General features: G+C 43.0%; 1 protein-coding gene across 1 annotated transcript; it reads right to left on the reverse strand.

Annotated features, from left to right (window-relative positions):
* Positions 1 to 32: 32 nt before the first annotated feature.
* On the reverse strand, positions 33 to 14818 carry LOC146199235 (D-3-phosphoglycerate dehydrogenase). Its single transcript, XM_084594710.1, has 11 exons — positions 14371 to 14818; positions 13842 to 13993; positions 12073 to 12138; positions 11575 to 11728; positions 10791 to 10923; positions 7269 to 7417; positions 5373 to 5525; positions 3229 to 3367; positions 2971 to 3098; positions 876 to 1101; positions 33 to 482 (listed from the first exon to the last, which is right to left on the reverse strand). Exons 1-11 carry the CDS (start codon positions 14503 to 14505, stop codon positions 325 to 327), a joined length of 1593 nt encoding a protein of 530 aa, XP_084450836.1. The 5' UTR covers positions 14506 to 14818; the 3' UTR covers positions 33 to 324.
* Between the last annotated feature and the right edge of the window lie 238 nt (positions 14819 to 15056).

The following is a 15056-nucleotide window of genomic DNA, read 5'->3' on the forward strand; positions in this document are numbered from 1 at the left end:
TGAAACCGAAACGAGAAGAAACGAAACTGAAACACTGATTGCAAAATAAGTTTATTTTATCTCAGCACGGCGAAAACGTCGACAGATGTTTGTTGCATGCTGTTAAAATCCAAAGTTCGATAGCCGAGAAACCTGTATAAGAGGCGTCTGCAGCTAGAAAGTGCACAATACTGCGCGTGAAAGACATTAAAGTTATAAAAATAGTACATTACGTTACACGTTACAAAGACTATTTCAGTGCTCAGATGTTGATGTACGTTCAGAACTTCAGGGCGCGAAAAGAGAGTTATAAAACTAGTGCATTACAAGAGACTATTTCTATGCTCAAATATTGATGTATGTCCAGAACTTCAGTGGTGCGACTGGAGGCTGTGTCTGTGCCTTGACAGGGGTACCAGTAGTGAATAGGTAGAATGCTTTCCCACCGTGGCCAGAGGTACGCGATGCTGCAAGCACCGACACACCACTGTTCACAAGCCCACCTGCAAAACATGGCATAAAATACTGCATTAATTCTAATATACAGACCAAATTTAGTTAGATTCTGAAGCAAAATTCTTCTTACAGGAAACAATTGGTGTAACAATTAAATCCCATTTATATAAACAGCTGGCAGCTTCACAGTAAAAAGAGACTGCAGATACCTTTGAGGAGAGTATCAAGCAGGAGGGGTAGCTTTGGCTAGGACTGCGCTAGCTACACATTTACAATCAACCACAGTAGCCTTAAAATTTTATACACAATTTCAGTTTTTATGAAACTAAAAAGCGACAACTGTGAGACCATTCAAAAGGTGGAACCACTATATAATAATTTAGTGACACACACTTCCACGTGGCTAGAATTTGTACTGCTCGATGTGATAGCACACGCACCAATGACTTGGGCCAAAGTGTTTGGACTGTCATCTCCGATTCCAAGAAGCAAGCCACCAGGTGAGAGAAGCTGCAACGGCTGGAAAGCAGCATCATCAAGAGAGCACAGAAGCAAAGTGGGGCCGCTCACAGTTCCTACAACAGTGTGCACCACAGACCCACTCTTTACAGTCAGGGAAACTTCAGCTTTGCCAAAAACAGCTTGTGGCACATGCTTGTGTGAAGCCTGCAAGGAGGATAGAACAAAAAAAAAAAAGCTTTTACAACATAAATTTACCACAGGCAACTGCATATCTTTCATACAAAAGGAGTCGCATGTTGATACAGCTTCAAGCATTTATTTTTTTTTTATAATTCATAAAACCTCCATTTGGGAAGCATCGCTAGAAGCAATGAGCTTAGACTGGGGCACGGAGCAAGAAACCTTTAGGAGTGGAAACTACGCCGTTTGCGGTGAGCAGAAAAGGTCACAAGCCCGCGGCGCCACTATCATGCTGGCGGCGCCTGTCGTCGTGGAAAGAAATTACCGCCGTTTTGGTTGTTAAGGCAACCAGTCCAGGTTTCTTTTTTGTCGCTGCGGCTTCTACGCCGCCCCACATGCCGCCGCCACTGCATACGGCCGCGTCATGCTCCGTGCTGTCGGTGCTACAATTGTGACCTTATCTGGTTGCCCGCGCTCGCTAGTTTCACCTCCTAAATGGTTTCTTGCTCTGTGGACTGGGGAAGACTTGACATAACAGAGTTGAATTTGGGCTTTCCTTTTTGCAGAATACAGCAGTCAAAAGGAAAGGGTGTACTTAAACATTTAACACTTTTTACACTACAGAAGAAGACCTTTCATGCCTAATACATCTGCCTGAATGAGAATAAGCATACTTCAATTTTTGGGTAAAAATCACAATGGCTCGGGGCCTACAGGCCATCTTTGTGCAGCTTCACAAGGATGTTCTTCTTAAAGCGTTACCATCTGCAAATGCATATTTTATTTGTCATGCAAAAGGCAACTAGTGGGATTTTTTGACCACTAGGCATTTTAGTGAAATTAAATTTCATGGTAATTTTTGTATCTTCCCATCATTTATGCCAAATTTCACAGCCTGGCAGCATTTAGTTTGGAGCATACGATTTTAAAAAATGTTCTTGCTACATGGCCTTGATCAGAGAAACTTTTATGGGCAACCATGTGTGCATGTGACATCACAAACTGTTTGTCCATCAATATTCACTCAATTATCTGAGCAAAAAAATACTGAGGTTGCTTTTCGTCATTTCAGACAAATACTGGTCACAGCTGCCACTTACTGTTGCCAGTTTAGGCAATACATGTGCATGCTAGAGCTTTCACGATGGTATCGAAAAAAAAAATCGGTGATGTAATACTCAAGTTTGTCATGATATCATTTTTGGTTGAAGCCCACTTTCAGCTTCGATTTTTGTTTTTGTCGTTTTAAAACCATTTTCCTCATTTTAAAAGACTTGTTCGTCAAAACCAGGACGGGGAGGCCCAAGAGAAATAATGGGATAAGTCAATTCAGAATGTTTGAAAATCCTTGGAATTCCTGTTTAAAAGGACATCAATGCCGACTTCCATACAATTACTGCTCTCAGTAAAGTTTTAATGTGCGGCTCCTTCTGGCTCTGTCAATGTTTGTTTGGCAGCAAAGTATATAAATTTATTGCTAAGGAAATTGAATTGAGAAATGAAACGTTTTTCCCCCTCACTCTCGACATTGTGAGCAAAAAGTACTTCGTGATCATCATTGGGAATTTAATGCTGGAGTAGTCTAGCCTAAGTGGAACCCATTGTATTAAATGGAAATAGCAAATGTTTAGAAAGCAAGCCATTCTATGTTGTTCTCTCACTTGATCACACTACGCTACTTCCTCCTTATCACAATACACATACTGATTGTGACACCCCTGGAATTTGCTTGTAAGAACACCCAATGGTGTATTCCTTTTTTTTTCTAGCCTATACAAGCTTCGCCTTTAGTGAAAGTAGCACTTTCATCACAGTGGTACTCTGTCGCAGCCGCAGCCCTCTGAATGTATTTTGAGGTCAAATAGGTCAAGGTGCCCCACATGTCAAGCATACCTTGATACCAGCATCCGAAGAAAGCACTGTCACATTGATGAAGTTTGCATGGCTTTGACCAAATTGGTTCAGGACTCCAATACAAGCTGCAGAAGCAAGAAGTTGGCCCTTTTTCTCAAGCTCTGCCCCTGAAAAGGAGAAAGGAAAAATGAATCATGGAGCATGCAAAGGGAAGTCCGAGGACAAAAAAATTGCGTCTTGCCTACGAGAAAAGCAAGGTATAAAAAAATCACTTCCAGCAGTTGCAAATTAGCTCACCCTTGGTAGTTAGCTCGACCTGCAGCCCAGATGCAAGAGAGCCTGCCAACCCTGCGGCAATCTTTCCCAGTGCAACGCAGAGGTCAGCCCATGGCTTGTTTTCGGGAACTTGTGTTTGGGACAGGCATGGTGCATTTACCTGCATATGCAACATGTCCGTATCCTGACATGAACATCAAAGCTAGCTGCTTATTAAGAAGTTTTTATTCAGTCAAAACAAAATAAAAATTACAAATTATGATCGCAAGTACGAAAGCCAAAAGTGCGGTGGGACTTTAGTGCCGTTATCATGCTTTCTGAGTGATTGTCCCACTCTTTCTGCAGACCGAAAACCTCTACCTATTGCCCGATGTCGTCTACTGGTGTAGACTGCCTAAGGCTGTTGCCTGGTAAGCAAGTTTCTCCACTGCCTGTAAAGACTAATACAAAGCCATGGATGGGCATTTCCAGAGAACATGTCTTGTTCAGGCTACTGCAATGGTCCACAACGGTTTCACTGCAGACTATATATAGAAAAGGCCAACAATTTTTTAGAAAATAAAAGACGAGAAGCCCAGACCTAACGTGCAAGGATTTTAGAAGCATAATGAAAAATCGGCACCGAAAGCCCAATGACTGGCAACATGTTAATCTTCCACAATTTACATTTTACACTTTTTATGGACAGCACACTTTCAAAAACCATGTGGCCAGAATAAATTCAGCTCTACACTTTTTTTGCAGAAAGCATTTGAATGCTCACGTGATGCTGCCTCATTGCTCTAATAAAACAATGTGTAAGAAAAATAAAACAACAGAGATGAACGTATATGTGAAAGATATCCCAAGCACATGTGATACGATCAATGCAGAACGGTCAGATGAATAAGCTTCACTAATTCCGGTAGGTGTATGAATGGCAGAGCAGAACTCAATGGCCCAAAATTTATCTGCAGTTTAAATTTGGAAATAAACTTTGTTAATTTTCTGACCAAATAATTAGAGCTGCACCAATCAAACTGCAAAACAGTACACCCCCCTCCCCCATGACAGTCTACGATATACTGAAATATCAGTGATCGGAAAGGGACGCTGAAGTGGTTTTTTGACAGTTGAGTTTTCTATTTCCAATAAAGTCTTCTACCACAACTACTGCTGAGCAGGAATCAAGGACTCGAATATATCAATCTTGTAGGTAAAGCATGTCAAGTAGTTTGAAGCTAGCATTTCAAAGGTTGCATAATGGCCGATTAAAATCGTGACAAAGTTCAGGCTTCTCCTCAATGCATTAGAGAAGTGCAAAGAAACTTGAGATGAAGACACGATTGCCGAATTTTCAGATCCTATGCTGACAGACAACGCTTTGTGAGCCATTTTTTTAATTGTGTTCATTTCCTTCCTTCAAGCTAATGTTTATTTAGCTGGAAACATAGTGCCACTATACATGACCTCATGGCTCCGGCGCCGCCCAGTGCTGTGCACTGCGGACAAGTCCGAACATCCATGCCACTTTGTTCGGCAGTTATGTTATCAGTTTAAATGCCAGCACAAAAAAGACCGCATCCTTTAGCAGAAAGTTCCATACATTCGTATCCTATAAGCTCATTGAATTCTAAAAACCTCTCCAGCTGCCCTTTCAACAATATTATAACAGCCTCAAGACTGCTGGGGTTTACAGTGCCAACCTTCAACAGCAGTTGCTTTAGCAAAGTGGCTTTCGCGTTGAGATGTGCCAGATTGTGACACCTACCTAGTAGTAGCAGTAATAGTAGTAGTTGCTCTTTTATTCAATACCTGACGTGTGGCTTGATTTTGCGGTGCTTAACATTCCAAAGAGGGACATCGTAGTGGCCGGTTCCAGAAAACATCAACCATATTGGGTCCTTTAACATGCACTGACATCACACAGTATGTGGGCGCCTTGCATTTCGCCCCCAAACAAAATATGTCCGGTGCGGCCAGGACTGAACCAGAGTCTCCCACCTCTTTAGTCAAGCACCGTAACCAATGAGCCACCAGGGCATGTGATGTTCAAACTTTGCGCACTTCTAAAGATAGCATCGCAGACAGTGCCAAGCATTACACTGAAGCTTACTCAAACCTATCTTAGTGACCAATTTGGTGACCAACTAGAACCAATTTTCTCAATTTCCTGAGGTTCTTACCACTCCAGGGACTGCCTGCCCTTTAGAGAGGGCAACGAACTGCTCAGCGATCTCCTGGGCCACACGAAGTTGCGCTTCTTTGGTGTTGGCACCCAGGTGCGGTGTGCAGATGATCTTGGGATGTTCGATCAGCTTGGTGTTCTTGGGAGGTTCCTGCAAACACACGTACACATATACATCAATATGGCAGCGTGGTTAAACAGAAACTACAGGCACAAGTTACTGTCATGCCATTATCTGTTTTTTTATGGTTATTGCAGGCTACAAGAAACAAGCAATATAGCCATATGATAAATGCTGCTGTACGTTTTATTCTCATCGCTATGACTTTCCGTTGGAGGTCAGGTTTCATATGAACCTTACATATGTTACATTTACACAAGCTGCAAATAGTGGGCACAGGCAGTTATGAATCATTGATAAGAACCACAACATGGGTTAATGCACGTTTCTATCTACACCCATTTGTGAAAAGTGATAAGAGAAAAATGGAATTCATTCATTCATGATTGGTTCGGTTTGTGGGGTGTTTAACGTCCCAAAATGACTCTGGCTATGAGAGACGCCGTAGTGGGGGACTCCAAAAATTTCGACCGCCTGGGGTTCTTTAACGCACACTGAAGTCGCACAGCACAGGCGTGCCTTGATTTTTGGCCCCATAGAAAAGCAGCAGCCGATGCGGGATTCGATGCCGCATCCTTGGGAACAGTAGTAGAGTGCCGTAACTGTGCCACCCCGCAGGGTGGTTATAAATGAGTATTAGAAATATTTATAGGGTGTTGTTTTACTTTCTCCGAACAGTGTAATGATGCTTCAGGACTTTTTTGGCCATACTGACATGAAATACAATGAGCTGTACATGCATCAAGCATGTTCAAAATTTTGTGCACGCGCTACGCTGTGCCACATCTGTGCTGGCTACGTGTGCCGCATGGCTAGGAAGAGAGGAAAAAAACGATATGTGTGGTGAGCATTATACCAGCTTTTACAGCAGCCTCCATTTAGCAGTCATCTTCCATTGCAAAGTCAGAAGAAAAAAGGTGTTCAAAACAACTGCGCTACAGCTCTCGAAAATCGCAGCTCCAACCTGTGCATCTCTTGCACTTTACATTTGGCAGCAACTGCAATCAACATCCACCCAGCTTGAGCAAAAGCTAACTAAATAATGGAGCAATTTAATTTACAACAAACCAAACAGTCAAAGCTGAAGCAAGAAAGATTGCATTAAAAAAAAACAAAAAAAAAAAACATGCAGCCAAATTAACTAAGTTTGCCAAATTACAAGTCTGTACACCAGGCTAGCATGTCATGCTTCATTTCACTTTTAGTTCAAGGTTAAGGTTTCAAGGTCAGGCTTCAGGCAAAGGTCAACAGAATCGGTGATGGGGATCTTAACAGTAGTGCACTATAAAATTTTGGGACAGTTTAACGCTCCCAAAGAGGGCAAAATGACAGCGGTGTGTTCTGTATTCATTGCACATGTATGGATATTGAGGATGACAATATGCAATGCAGAGCATGAGAGAATAGCAATTAACATGAGGGAGTGATTGGTTGTGGCAATAGCATTGTGCTGTCATGCAGTGGGCAGCAGAGCTGATCTGTTCATGCCACCGTGGGTTCGAAACCCAGTCACCGCACAGTTGTGGCCATATCTGTTTTATTTATTTCAAGGCCATCGACACAGACAGTCACAGACAGTGGCTTTTCAGTGGAGTGGACGCTGTGGAGCTAGTGCCCTAAAATGGTGCGATTTAAGGTACGGTAGGAATGCTTTACTTCAGATATATCCTGAACAGACCTGTATAGTTGTCCCACAGCTGCCACCCTGCTCTGCGCTGCTTTTGCCGTTCAGTTTTCCCTTGGTACAAAGAGCCGTGATCATGCAACACTTGCCTCAATGAAGACGTCCAGTCCAGCACCACCGCACTGGCCAGACTCCAACGCAGCTAGCAGATCATCTTCATTGACAATGCCACCCCGGGCAACGTTGATGATTTTCACACCCTTCTTGCATTTTTGCAGGCTGGCTTTGCCTATGAGATCTGCACAAGCACAGAAATAATCAAAAGTGTGTCAGACGCAGTGCTAAACACACATTTGAAAAAACTTGCTCTAGCACTGTAGCCCCTCTCTTTCAAAACACATCTCAAGGCTTGGGGAAGTGCTCCTTTCTATCAATAATCACATTTGCTAGTACTAGAGAGCGGAATAGGCATTAGTGCACCAGATGTAAATCAGTCTGATATTAATCAATATGTGAATGCCATTTTCACTGCTTTCCACTGTATGTTTGTATTGTGCATGCTTGCTACATCAGCAATGGTGATACAAATGCGGGGGCATTTACTGGTGTGAACTGGTAGCAGACTGTTATTCTCAGATCCGGGCTGTCGCTCGAAATACACTAACAAGCACAAGTGGCAAAAGTGTAGAACCTCCCTGTTGTCATCTAACTAGCTGACCATGCATGTATGCTGACAGGACGTAACAATGTTGGCATCATCACCTGACAAAATAAGCTTTCCCAATAAATTATGAGATCTTAAAACTGCATATCGTCTCTCATAGCTTGAGTTGCATTGGGATGTTAAATCCCACAAAGCAACTTAAAACTGCTGAAGGTGTTACCATTATTCGCTGTAATAAGTGCAACTAAATGTGTGGTAAATTAAAGTGATATGCAGAGGTGTGCAAAAATTAAATTTTGGGTGTGAAGCAAAAGCAAAGAAAACAAAACTGTGTGCGAATCAATTTAGAACAGAATATCTTTGAATAATTTTGGATATTCTTAAATGGTTTCAGATATCAGTAAAGGTAGGTCAAACTAAAAGCAAATAGTTTTTCATGAAGAACAGTTGTGAAAAGAAACGTGGGTACTGCAAACAAATTTTTTTTTTTTTACCCATCATCATTGTAATTTACTACAACTGTAAGGCCTAGCAGGCATGAAGTAAGGCAAAGGGAATCATTTAGCAGCAATTTATTCTATTTTGTAGGATAACAACTTCTTTACTGTTCTTCACAATTAGTGAAAAAATGGTCCTGTACCACAGCTTTACTTAATGCTCTGTTAGGAATGGCGATAACGAGTCAGGCACTGGAGTTGCCACTTTGGACCACCGAGGCAAGAGCTTGTAGTCATCGCGACTTAAAGAGGCGGACAGGTCAAGGACGGCGACGGCGAGACACGCCTTGAAGCAGCCATCGCAAAAGCGCCAGAGAGGAACGCAGGGTTGTTTGGCCGATCATCGACAGTGGTTAATGAGCGGACTGTCGGGAACAAAAAGGCACAAGTGGCCCTGAATGGGTCAGTACCCTCAAGGTGGCCATGCTGGCATTCCCTTTCCTGAGTTGCCGAGCAGAGGGACAAAAGGGGCGTTTCTGGCAACATTTCTCCCTTCTCTTGCCGCCGGCGTGTCAGCCTTTTTGACGCAGGTGTGCGCCCTGAACGTGAGCCGCCAGCAGACACTGAACGCTTCTTGCGCTACCATCTACACCGCCACAATGGCTTCGTCCTCGCCAACAAGTCCGAACCCTGTCGGGAGGGCATGTCACCAGGAGTGAGAGTGGGTGCAAGTGCGTGATAGCGCAGTGATCAAAACACACCCTCGACTACAGGCCCGCCCTTCACCGAAGGAGCCTAGGGAAGACGAACTCCAGGACGTAACAATGTTGGCATCATCACCTGACAAAATAAGCTTTCCCAATAAATTATCAGATCTTAAAACTGCATATCGTCTCTCATAGCTTGAGTTGCATTGGGATGTTAAATCCCACAAAGCAACTTAAAACTGCTTGTTTTAATGCCCAAACTGTGTGTTTGGGCATTGGAGTTCTCAGTTCTTGTTCTTTGTTCCTAGTCGTTGTTCTAGTTCTTGGTTCTTAACAGATTCTTCCAAGACGTAAATAAACCCAGTCTTGTTCGTCCTTCAACTCCGTACTGCCTTCACTCGCCAGCACTTCTCTCCTGGGTAGAACAGGCGTTGGCTTGGCCAAGGAATCATCAAGCGCAGCACCTGAAGCCCACATCTAACAGCTCATAAGACTAGGGAATTAATCCTGTCTTGAAGCACTGCAAGGTGCCCATGCAGACACTTTGTGCCTATTTGGGAGCATCATGTGAAATTGTGGAAGTGGACATTCCCACCTACTACAGTTAACCAAAATGACATGGCAGAACTCAGACTAGAAGAGACATGGAAGTGACAGGTAGAGCACCACAAGTATGAAGAATATTACAGAAGGATAAAACAAAAAACTGTGTGCTTTTGCATTGCAATTATCTGGAGCAGGTAGCCCGCCTCCTTGTTTTCATCACATGTGGTAAGTGGGAAAGCCGGCTTGTGGAACTGTGAACTCCTTTTCACTGTTTTCCCGGCACTTTAATCTTAATCTCCAGTTCACTTGCCCAGATACTGTAGCTCCATATAGGTTACCCAGGGTATCTGGTCACTGCTAATGTTTTGAATATCCATTTCGAATATCCATTTCTCAAATCTTGTATGAATCGTATAACAAGCATACCGATTTGTATTTAAAATTTCAAATATTTGCATACGCTTATTAATACACCATGATTACTTATCAAGGCTTCATGTTCCAGCACTCAAAATATAATATACAGTCAAACCCACTCATAACAACGCTTAGAACAATATATTGAATATAACAATGGACTAATTTGGCACCGTAAGCTTCCCGATGCTTTCTATGGTAAAATAAACCAGTTATAACAATACTGTCTAGCATATTATTGGCTACAACAATTAAATCTGATCACCAGAAACCAACCGTAAGCAGGACAAATCAACAAAAACGCTGCAATCATACCAGCCGAACCACACACCTAATGCGAATGCTTTCATTTCTGCCGTCACTGTTTCCTCAGTCCTGCAAGCTCATCAGATTTCGCTTCAAGAATATCTCTCGGAAAGCGAGCTTCATACGGGATACCAGCAACGTGAAGGTTCGTGAAGCTCTCAACCATATAATGATAAAGGTGGCATGTTGAGACGAAGAATTTTTGCACGTTGACGATGAACAGGGATGATGGTCAAAAGGCTGTGAAAAAGATGCCTTTATAGACTCCCTCCAAGATTTCATTTTTTGCTAAATGTCCCCCACTTGCAGAAAGAGTTAGGCACCCCACAAAGAGATGTAAACTAAATATGCAGTGAAACAGTCAAAGCTGACTGAGAGATCTTTCCTGCGAAGAAATCAACATTGCAAGCTACTTTCCTGTTATTAATTCTATGATTTCGTTTCTCGGCATAACCCAGTTATAACAATAATATTTCATTGACATTTCAATATTGTTATAAGTGGGTTTGGCTGTACTGAGATCAGGAGGCTACCAACTTGTGCGTCTAGCTTAACGTGCTGGCTAGGCTTTTTGAAGTGTACAGCATTACTCACCCTTAGTCTGAGGTATGAGGGGTGTGTGAACAGTGATGTAGTCAGCCAGGGGCCAGATCTCGTCAAGACTCATGCTTTCAACTCCAAACTCTCTGGAGACCTCCTTGGGTACAATTGGGTCAAAACCAATGGTCTGAAAAGAAAACCAAGGGGGGAGGGGGGGAAGGGAATTAATGCAACAAATGTAGCAGCAGTAGAGTTGCTTCTGTCGTCTAGAAGCAGGGCAAATAGAGGCAAACAACAAAACCATGCACGGCAATCATTACACTTTGAACCAAAGTTGTGAGTGAGTGCGCAGACGGCACTGTCGGCCATGTGCTTGCAAGTTCTTTCATAAATCGACACTGTCTGTTGTACCTCAACATTTCCAGTTTTGAAAAAAATCCCAATAATTTATTAATCCCAAAATACACATTTTTACCTCACGTTGCTACTTGAATGAGTTTAAGGACTGCACAAAATAACGTCTATACTCACTTGCACCGCTGTTTGGGCAAAGTCCCTAACCATACAAGTTTATATGCACACCTACATAAACATAAGAAAAATTCATCCAGCTGCATATTAGCATACATGTGCAGTCACAGCACTCCAAGCAAGAATGTGCTGCGTCCGCATAGCAACGTTACACCATGTCGATCCTCTGAAATATTTCTGCAAGAGGCTTGCCGCCAAATATTTGTAGAAGACTGATAGCACAAGTGGCGCAAGCCACTTAAGGTCCGATTATATGCCAGATCTAAATGTTCTTGTAGACGGCCGCATGAAATAACTGTGTCCTTACCTTCATTCCAAATGACTGCATCCTTGTTGCTACTTCTTTGCCGATCCTTCCGAGTCCGAGGATAGCAAGAGTTTTTCCATACAGCTCATTGCCCATAAAGGTTTTTCGGTCCCACTTGCCACCTTTCAGAGAAATCGTCGCAGCTGGAATCTCTCTATTCGAGTCAAAGGAAGAAAAATATTGCATTACAGATAAGTAACAACAGTATGCTAATAATAGACTATAAAACAAGCAACAACTTCGTTCTCAGCACAAGAAAGGACTTGCCGACGTATATGGTGTTTTATGGGACATAAGCAACTGCGGCTGTCATGCACCAAACACAAGGTTAGATGATCTGTTATGTTACCTAGATGTTATGGTTATACTAAATTTAAAATATTGGCTTTCTTCAGAAACGTACAAACCAAACTACATTGGAAGGAAATACAAAGGGTGTGATAAATTCAGCCTGAATGCCTGATAAAGTGCATGCCAAAGGAGTTTTAAGCAGTTTACCTTGACAGAGTGATGATCATTGCACAGGTCAGCTCAGCTGCACTAAGTGTGTTGCCACCAGGGGCGCTGAAAAAAAAAGACAAAGACAACTTCTGAGTGAAAACCAAATTCGCAGGTCTCTGCACACATGAGCCGAAAAGAAAACTACTGCAGTTTTGCAAACTTGTATGCTTTGAAAGTGTGAGCTGGCTCACACTTTCTTCAGTTGAGTAGCAAATGTAGAAATAACACACTGTCTTATCCATGTGAAACTGTTTCAAAGCTTTTCAAGAATTCTTGAATGCACAAATAGAGTATCATGCTTTGCAAACTAATCCATCTGTGCTCTTTCACTCCTTTCATCCCTTTCCTAGCAGTGCATTCCAATGCACTGCACTACACTGCAGCGCAAAGCATTTACCACAACTACCTTTTTATTTTTTCTGGTAACCTGGAAGCCCATTTACTTTCCTTCACAGGTTCCCCCTCCCCTACATGGTGATGGAATCTTGCATCAGGTTCTTGATTACAGAGTTTTGATGCACAAACCTGTCAATACTGGCCTCCGTGCATATATCTTTCAATATCACTTGACTAGTATCGATAAGGAACTGCGCACCTGGACATCGCTATAACCACTATGTAGTATGCAATGACTGATCCATGGAGAGGAGCACCACCCCCCTAAAATATATGCTGCAAAGGCTTCTGTCGAGCCCTGATGAAGTGATTCTATTTGCCAACAAGAGTGCTAAATATTAATTTGCACATTAAATTGTGGCTGGCAAAAAAAAGTGATCTTTGTTAGTAGCAATGTTACCAGTAAAGAATATAAATTATAACTATAAAATTTGAAAGTCCTGAAGTGTAAATCTCTAGGAATCACAACTGCGGCCACATAAAACATTCATGAACCTCAAAAGTGAAAGTCTTGGCTTTTAAGATGGCTATTAATTAGGAGTGTGTAATTAGAACATTTCTTTTTCAAACTGAATATAAGTAGTGTGACCGATACTGAAATGAATACAATGTACAGCAAAAATAAATCAGATATGAATATTTGTACTACTATAATACTTGCAAGAATATATTCATACAAAAAGAGCAATTATACAAAACACTGAAGGGTCAGTAATAGCACAGTGCTATAACTTGTGGAATTAAAGCTAGCTGTTAAAAGCATGATGTACCTCTACATTGGGGCCACATATGTATAACTATGACCGCCAAGTTATATGTATAGGAAAATTGCATGTTGCTATTGGTAATGAAAGAGAATAACATAGTGTGGCACCTTGGGATACCCAGTGCACAGCTGCACATGAACCATGGCTGACGAGACCAGGCATATCAAGGCAGGTTTGCTGAACTTTTCCTGACCCCTGCCCTGTTGACCAGTCTTCAAAACCATGTATGAGCATTATGAATGCTGCCACACTAATGGACTGCTAAACCCTTCATCTCACCACGGCGGGATGGTATGCAGCATAATTAAGTGCCAATTTTTGGACCAACCTCGTGCCAATTATTCAAGAAGTTGAGAAGAATACATTCAGTTTGAATTTTGAACACACTCTATTTGATTCATTTGAATAAATAAGTAATAAGATTCAATTTGTTATTGCACATCCAGAAAAATCAACCCAACACCAAAATATGATGTCGGTAAAATAAGTGAACACAAACAAAATACGTGTTTATAATATCAGGTTTGCTGTGCTGCAAGTTATCCTGTCGAGCATGTGGTCACCTCAACGTAGTACACGTCGAGATACAGAACGGCCGCTCACTTGATGACAAGGGTGCCCTGTCGCGTAGCGGCATCGCAGTCGATGTTGTCGACTCCAGTGCCGGCGCGTCCAATGACCTTGAGAGACTGCCCGGCTTTGATAACATCGCTCGTCACTTTCGTGGCCGATCGTACGATGAGACCATCGTAACCCTGCAGACCGGAAAAACAACAACTGGAGACCAGCGAATAAGCAAAAGAAAAAAAAAAGGAAGAAAAAGAGAGAAAACCGCTACTGAACGCTGAATTAGTGCGAGTTCATGCTGACAAATTCATCACACAGAGAAAAGAATTTGTTCGCTCCTCTCAAATTTCGCGGGAATGGCGTACGTGACTCCTAAAGAACACACCCAAAAGCATGTCTGCGCACAGCTCGCACGCTGCCGCACTGTGCCGCACACATAAGGATTACGTGGCTCGGAGACACTCAAGTTAGGTTCAATGAACTACCCAGGGATCCAAACTTGCCGCTAGTGCGCTTCATGTTCGGGGCGTTGCCAATGTGGGCGCTCATGTTGCTTGCTGGTTACCTTGATCGCTTCCAGCAGCTCGGGCTTGGTGTAGTCGGTCTTCAGCGTCACTTGGACGCCGTGGCTTTCGAGGATCTTGACGCAGGAAGCATCGACCGAGTCGCTGATTAAGACTTTTCTAATTGCTAAAGCCATGCCGCTGTTCTGTAAAGCTCTGTACGCACGCAAGAAGCTTAGTTGCCAAGAGTGCCGGAGTGTTGGAACGTGCGGTGCGGCGGCTCGAACAGCTAGCAGAGATGTACGCACGACAAAAAGATTCGACGGCTGTCGCGTACGGGTGACGTCGTGGGACGAGAGAAGTGGAAAGGACCGGTTTAAGCGAGCGAGCGACTCTCGGGCAACCAACCACGGTGCGTAATGCGACCCCCGGTGAGGCGAGAGCGCTGTGGCTGGCCGACTGGGCTAGCAGACAGCTCCGAGATCGTCTGGTCGTGCTCGCGAAAAACGTTCACTGGACCGTCAGCATGTGGGCAGTCCGGATACTTATCGCAACGGCGAGCTAGCATGGCAAACAAAAAGTGAAATTAAAAAAAAAAAAAAAAAGGCTCGCGATAGGGAAAGTGGAGTGCAAGTGCATAGCTTATCTAAGCAATTCGCTATAGCTCCGTTTATGCTACATCATTGTGTCGCCGACAGTCGGCTGACCGATAACAGCCTGCTCGCATATCGCAATCTGTCCAATTGTC

This window comes from Amblyomma maculatum, chromosome 2 (genome assembly GCF_055883805.1).
Source record: "Amblyomma maculatum isolate TAMU_Amacu chromosome 2, ASM5588380v1, whole genome shotgun sequence".
NCBI classification, from domain to species: domain Eukaryota; kingdom Metazoa; phylum Arthropoda; class Arachnida; order Ixodida; family Ixodidae; genus Amblyomma; species Amblyomma maculatum.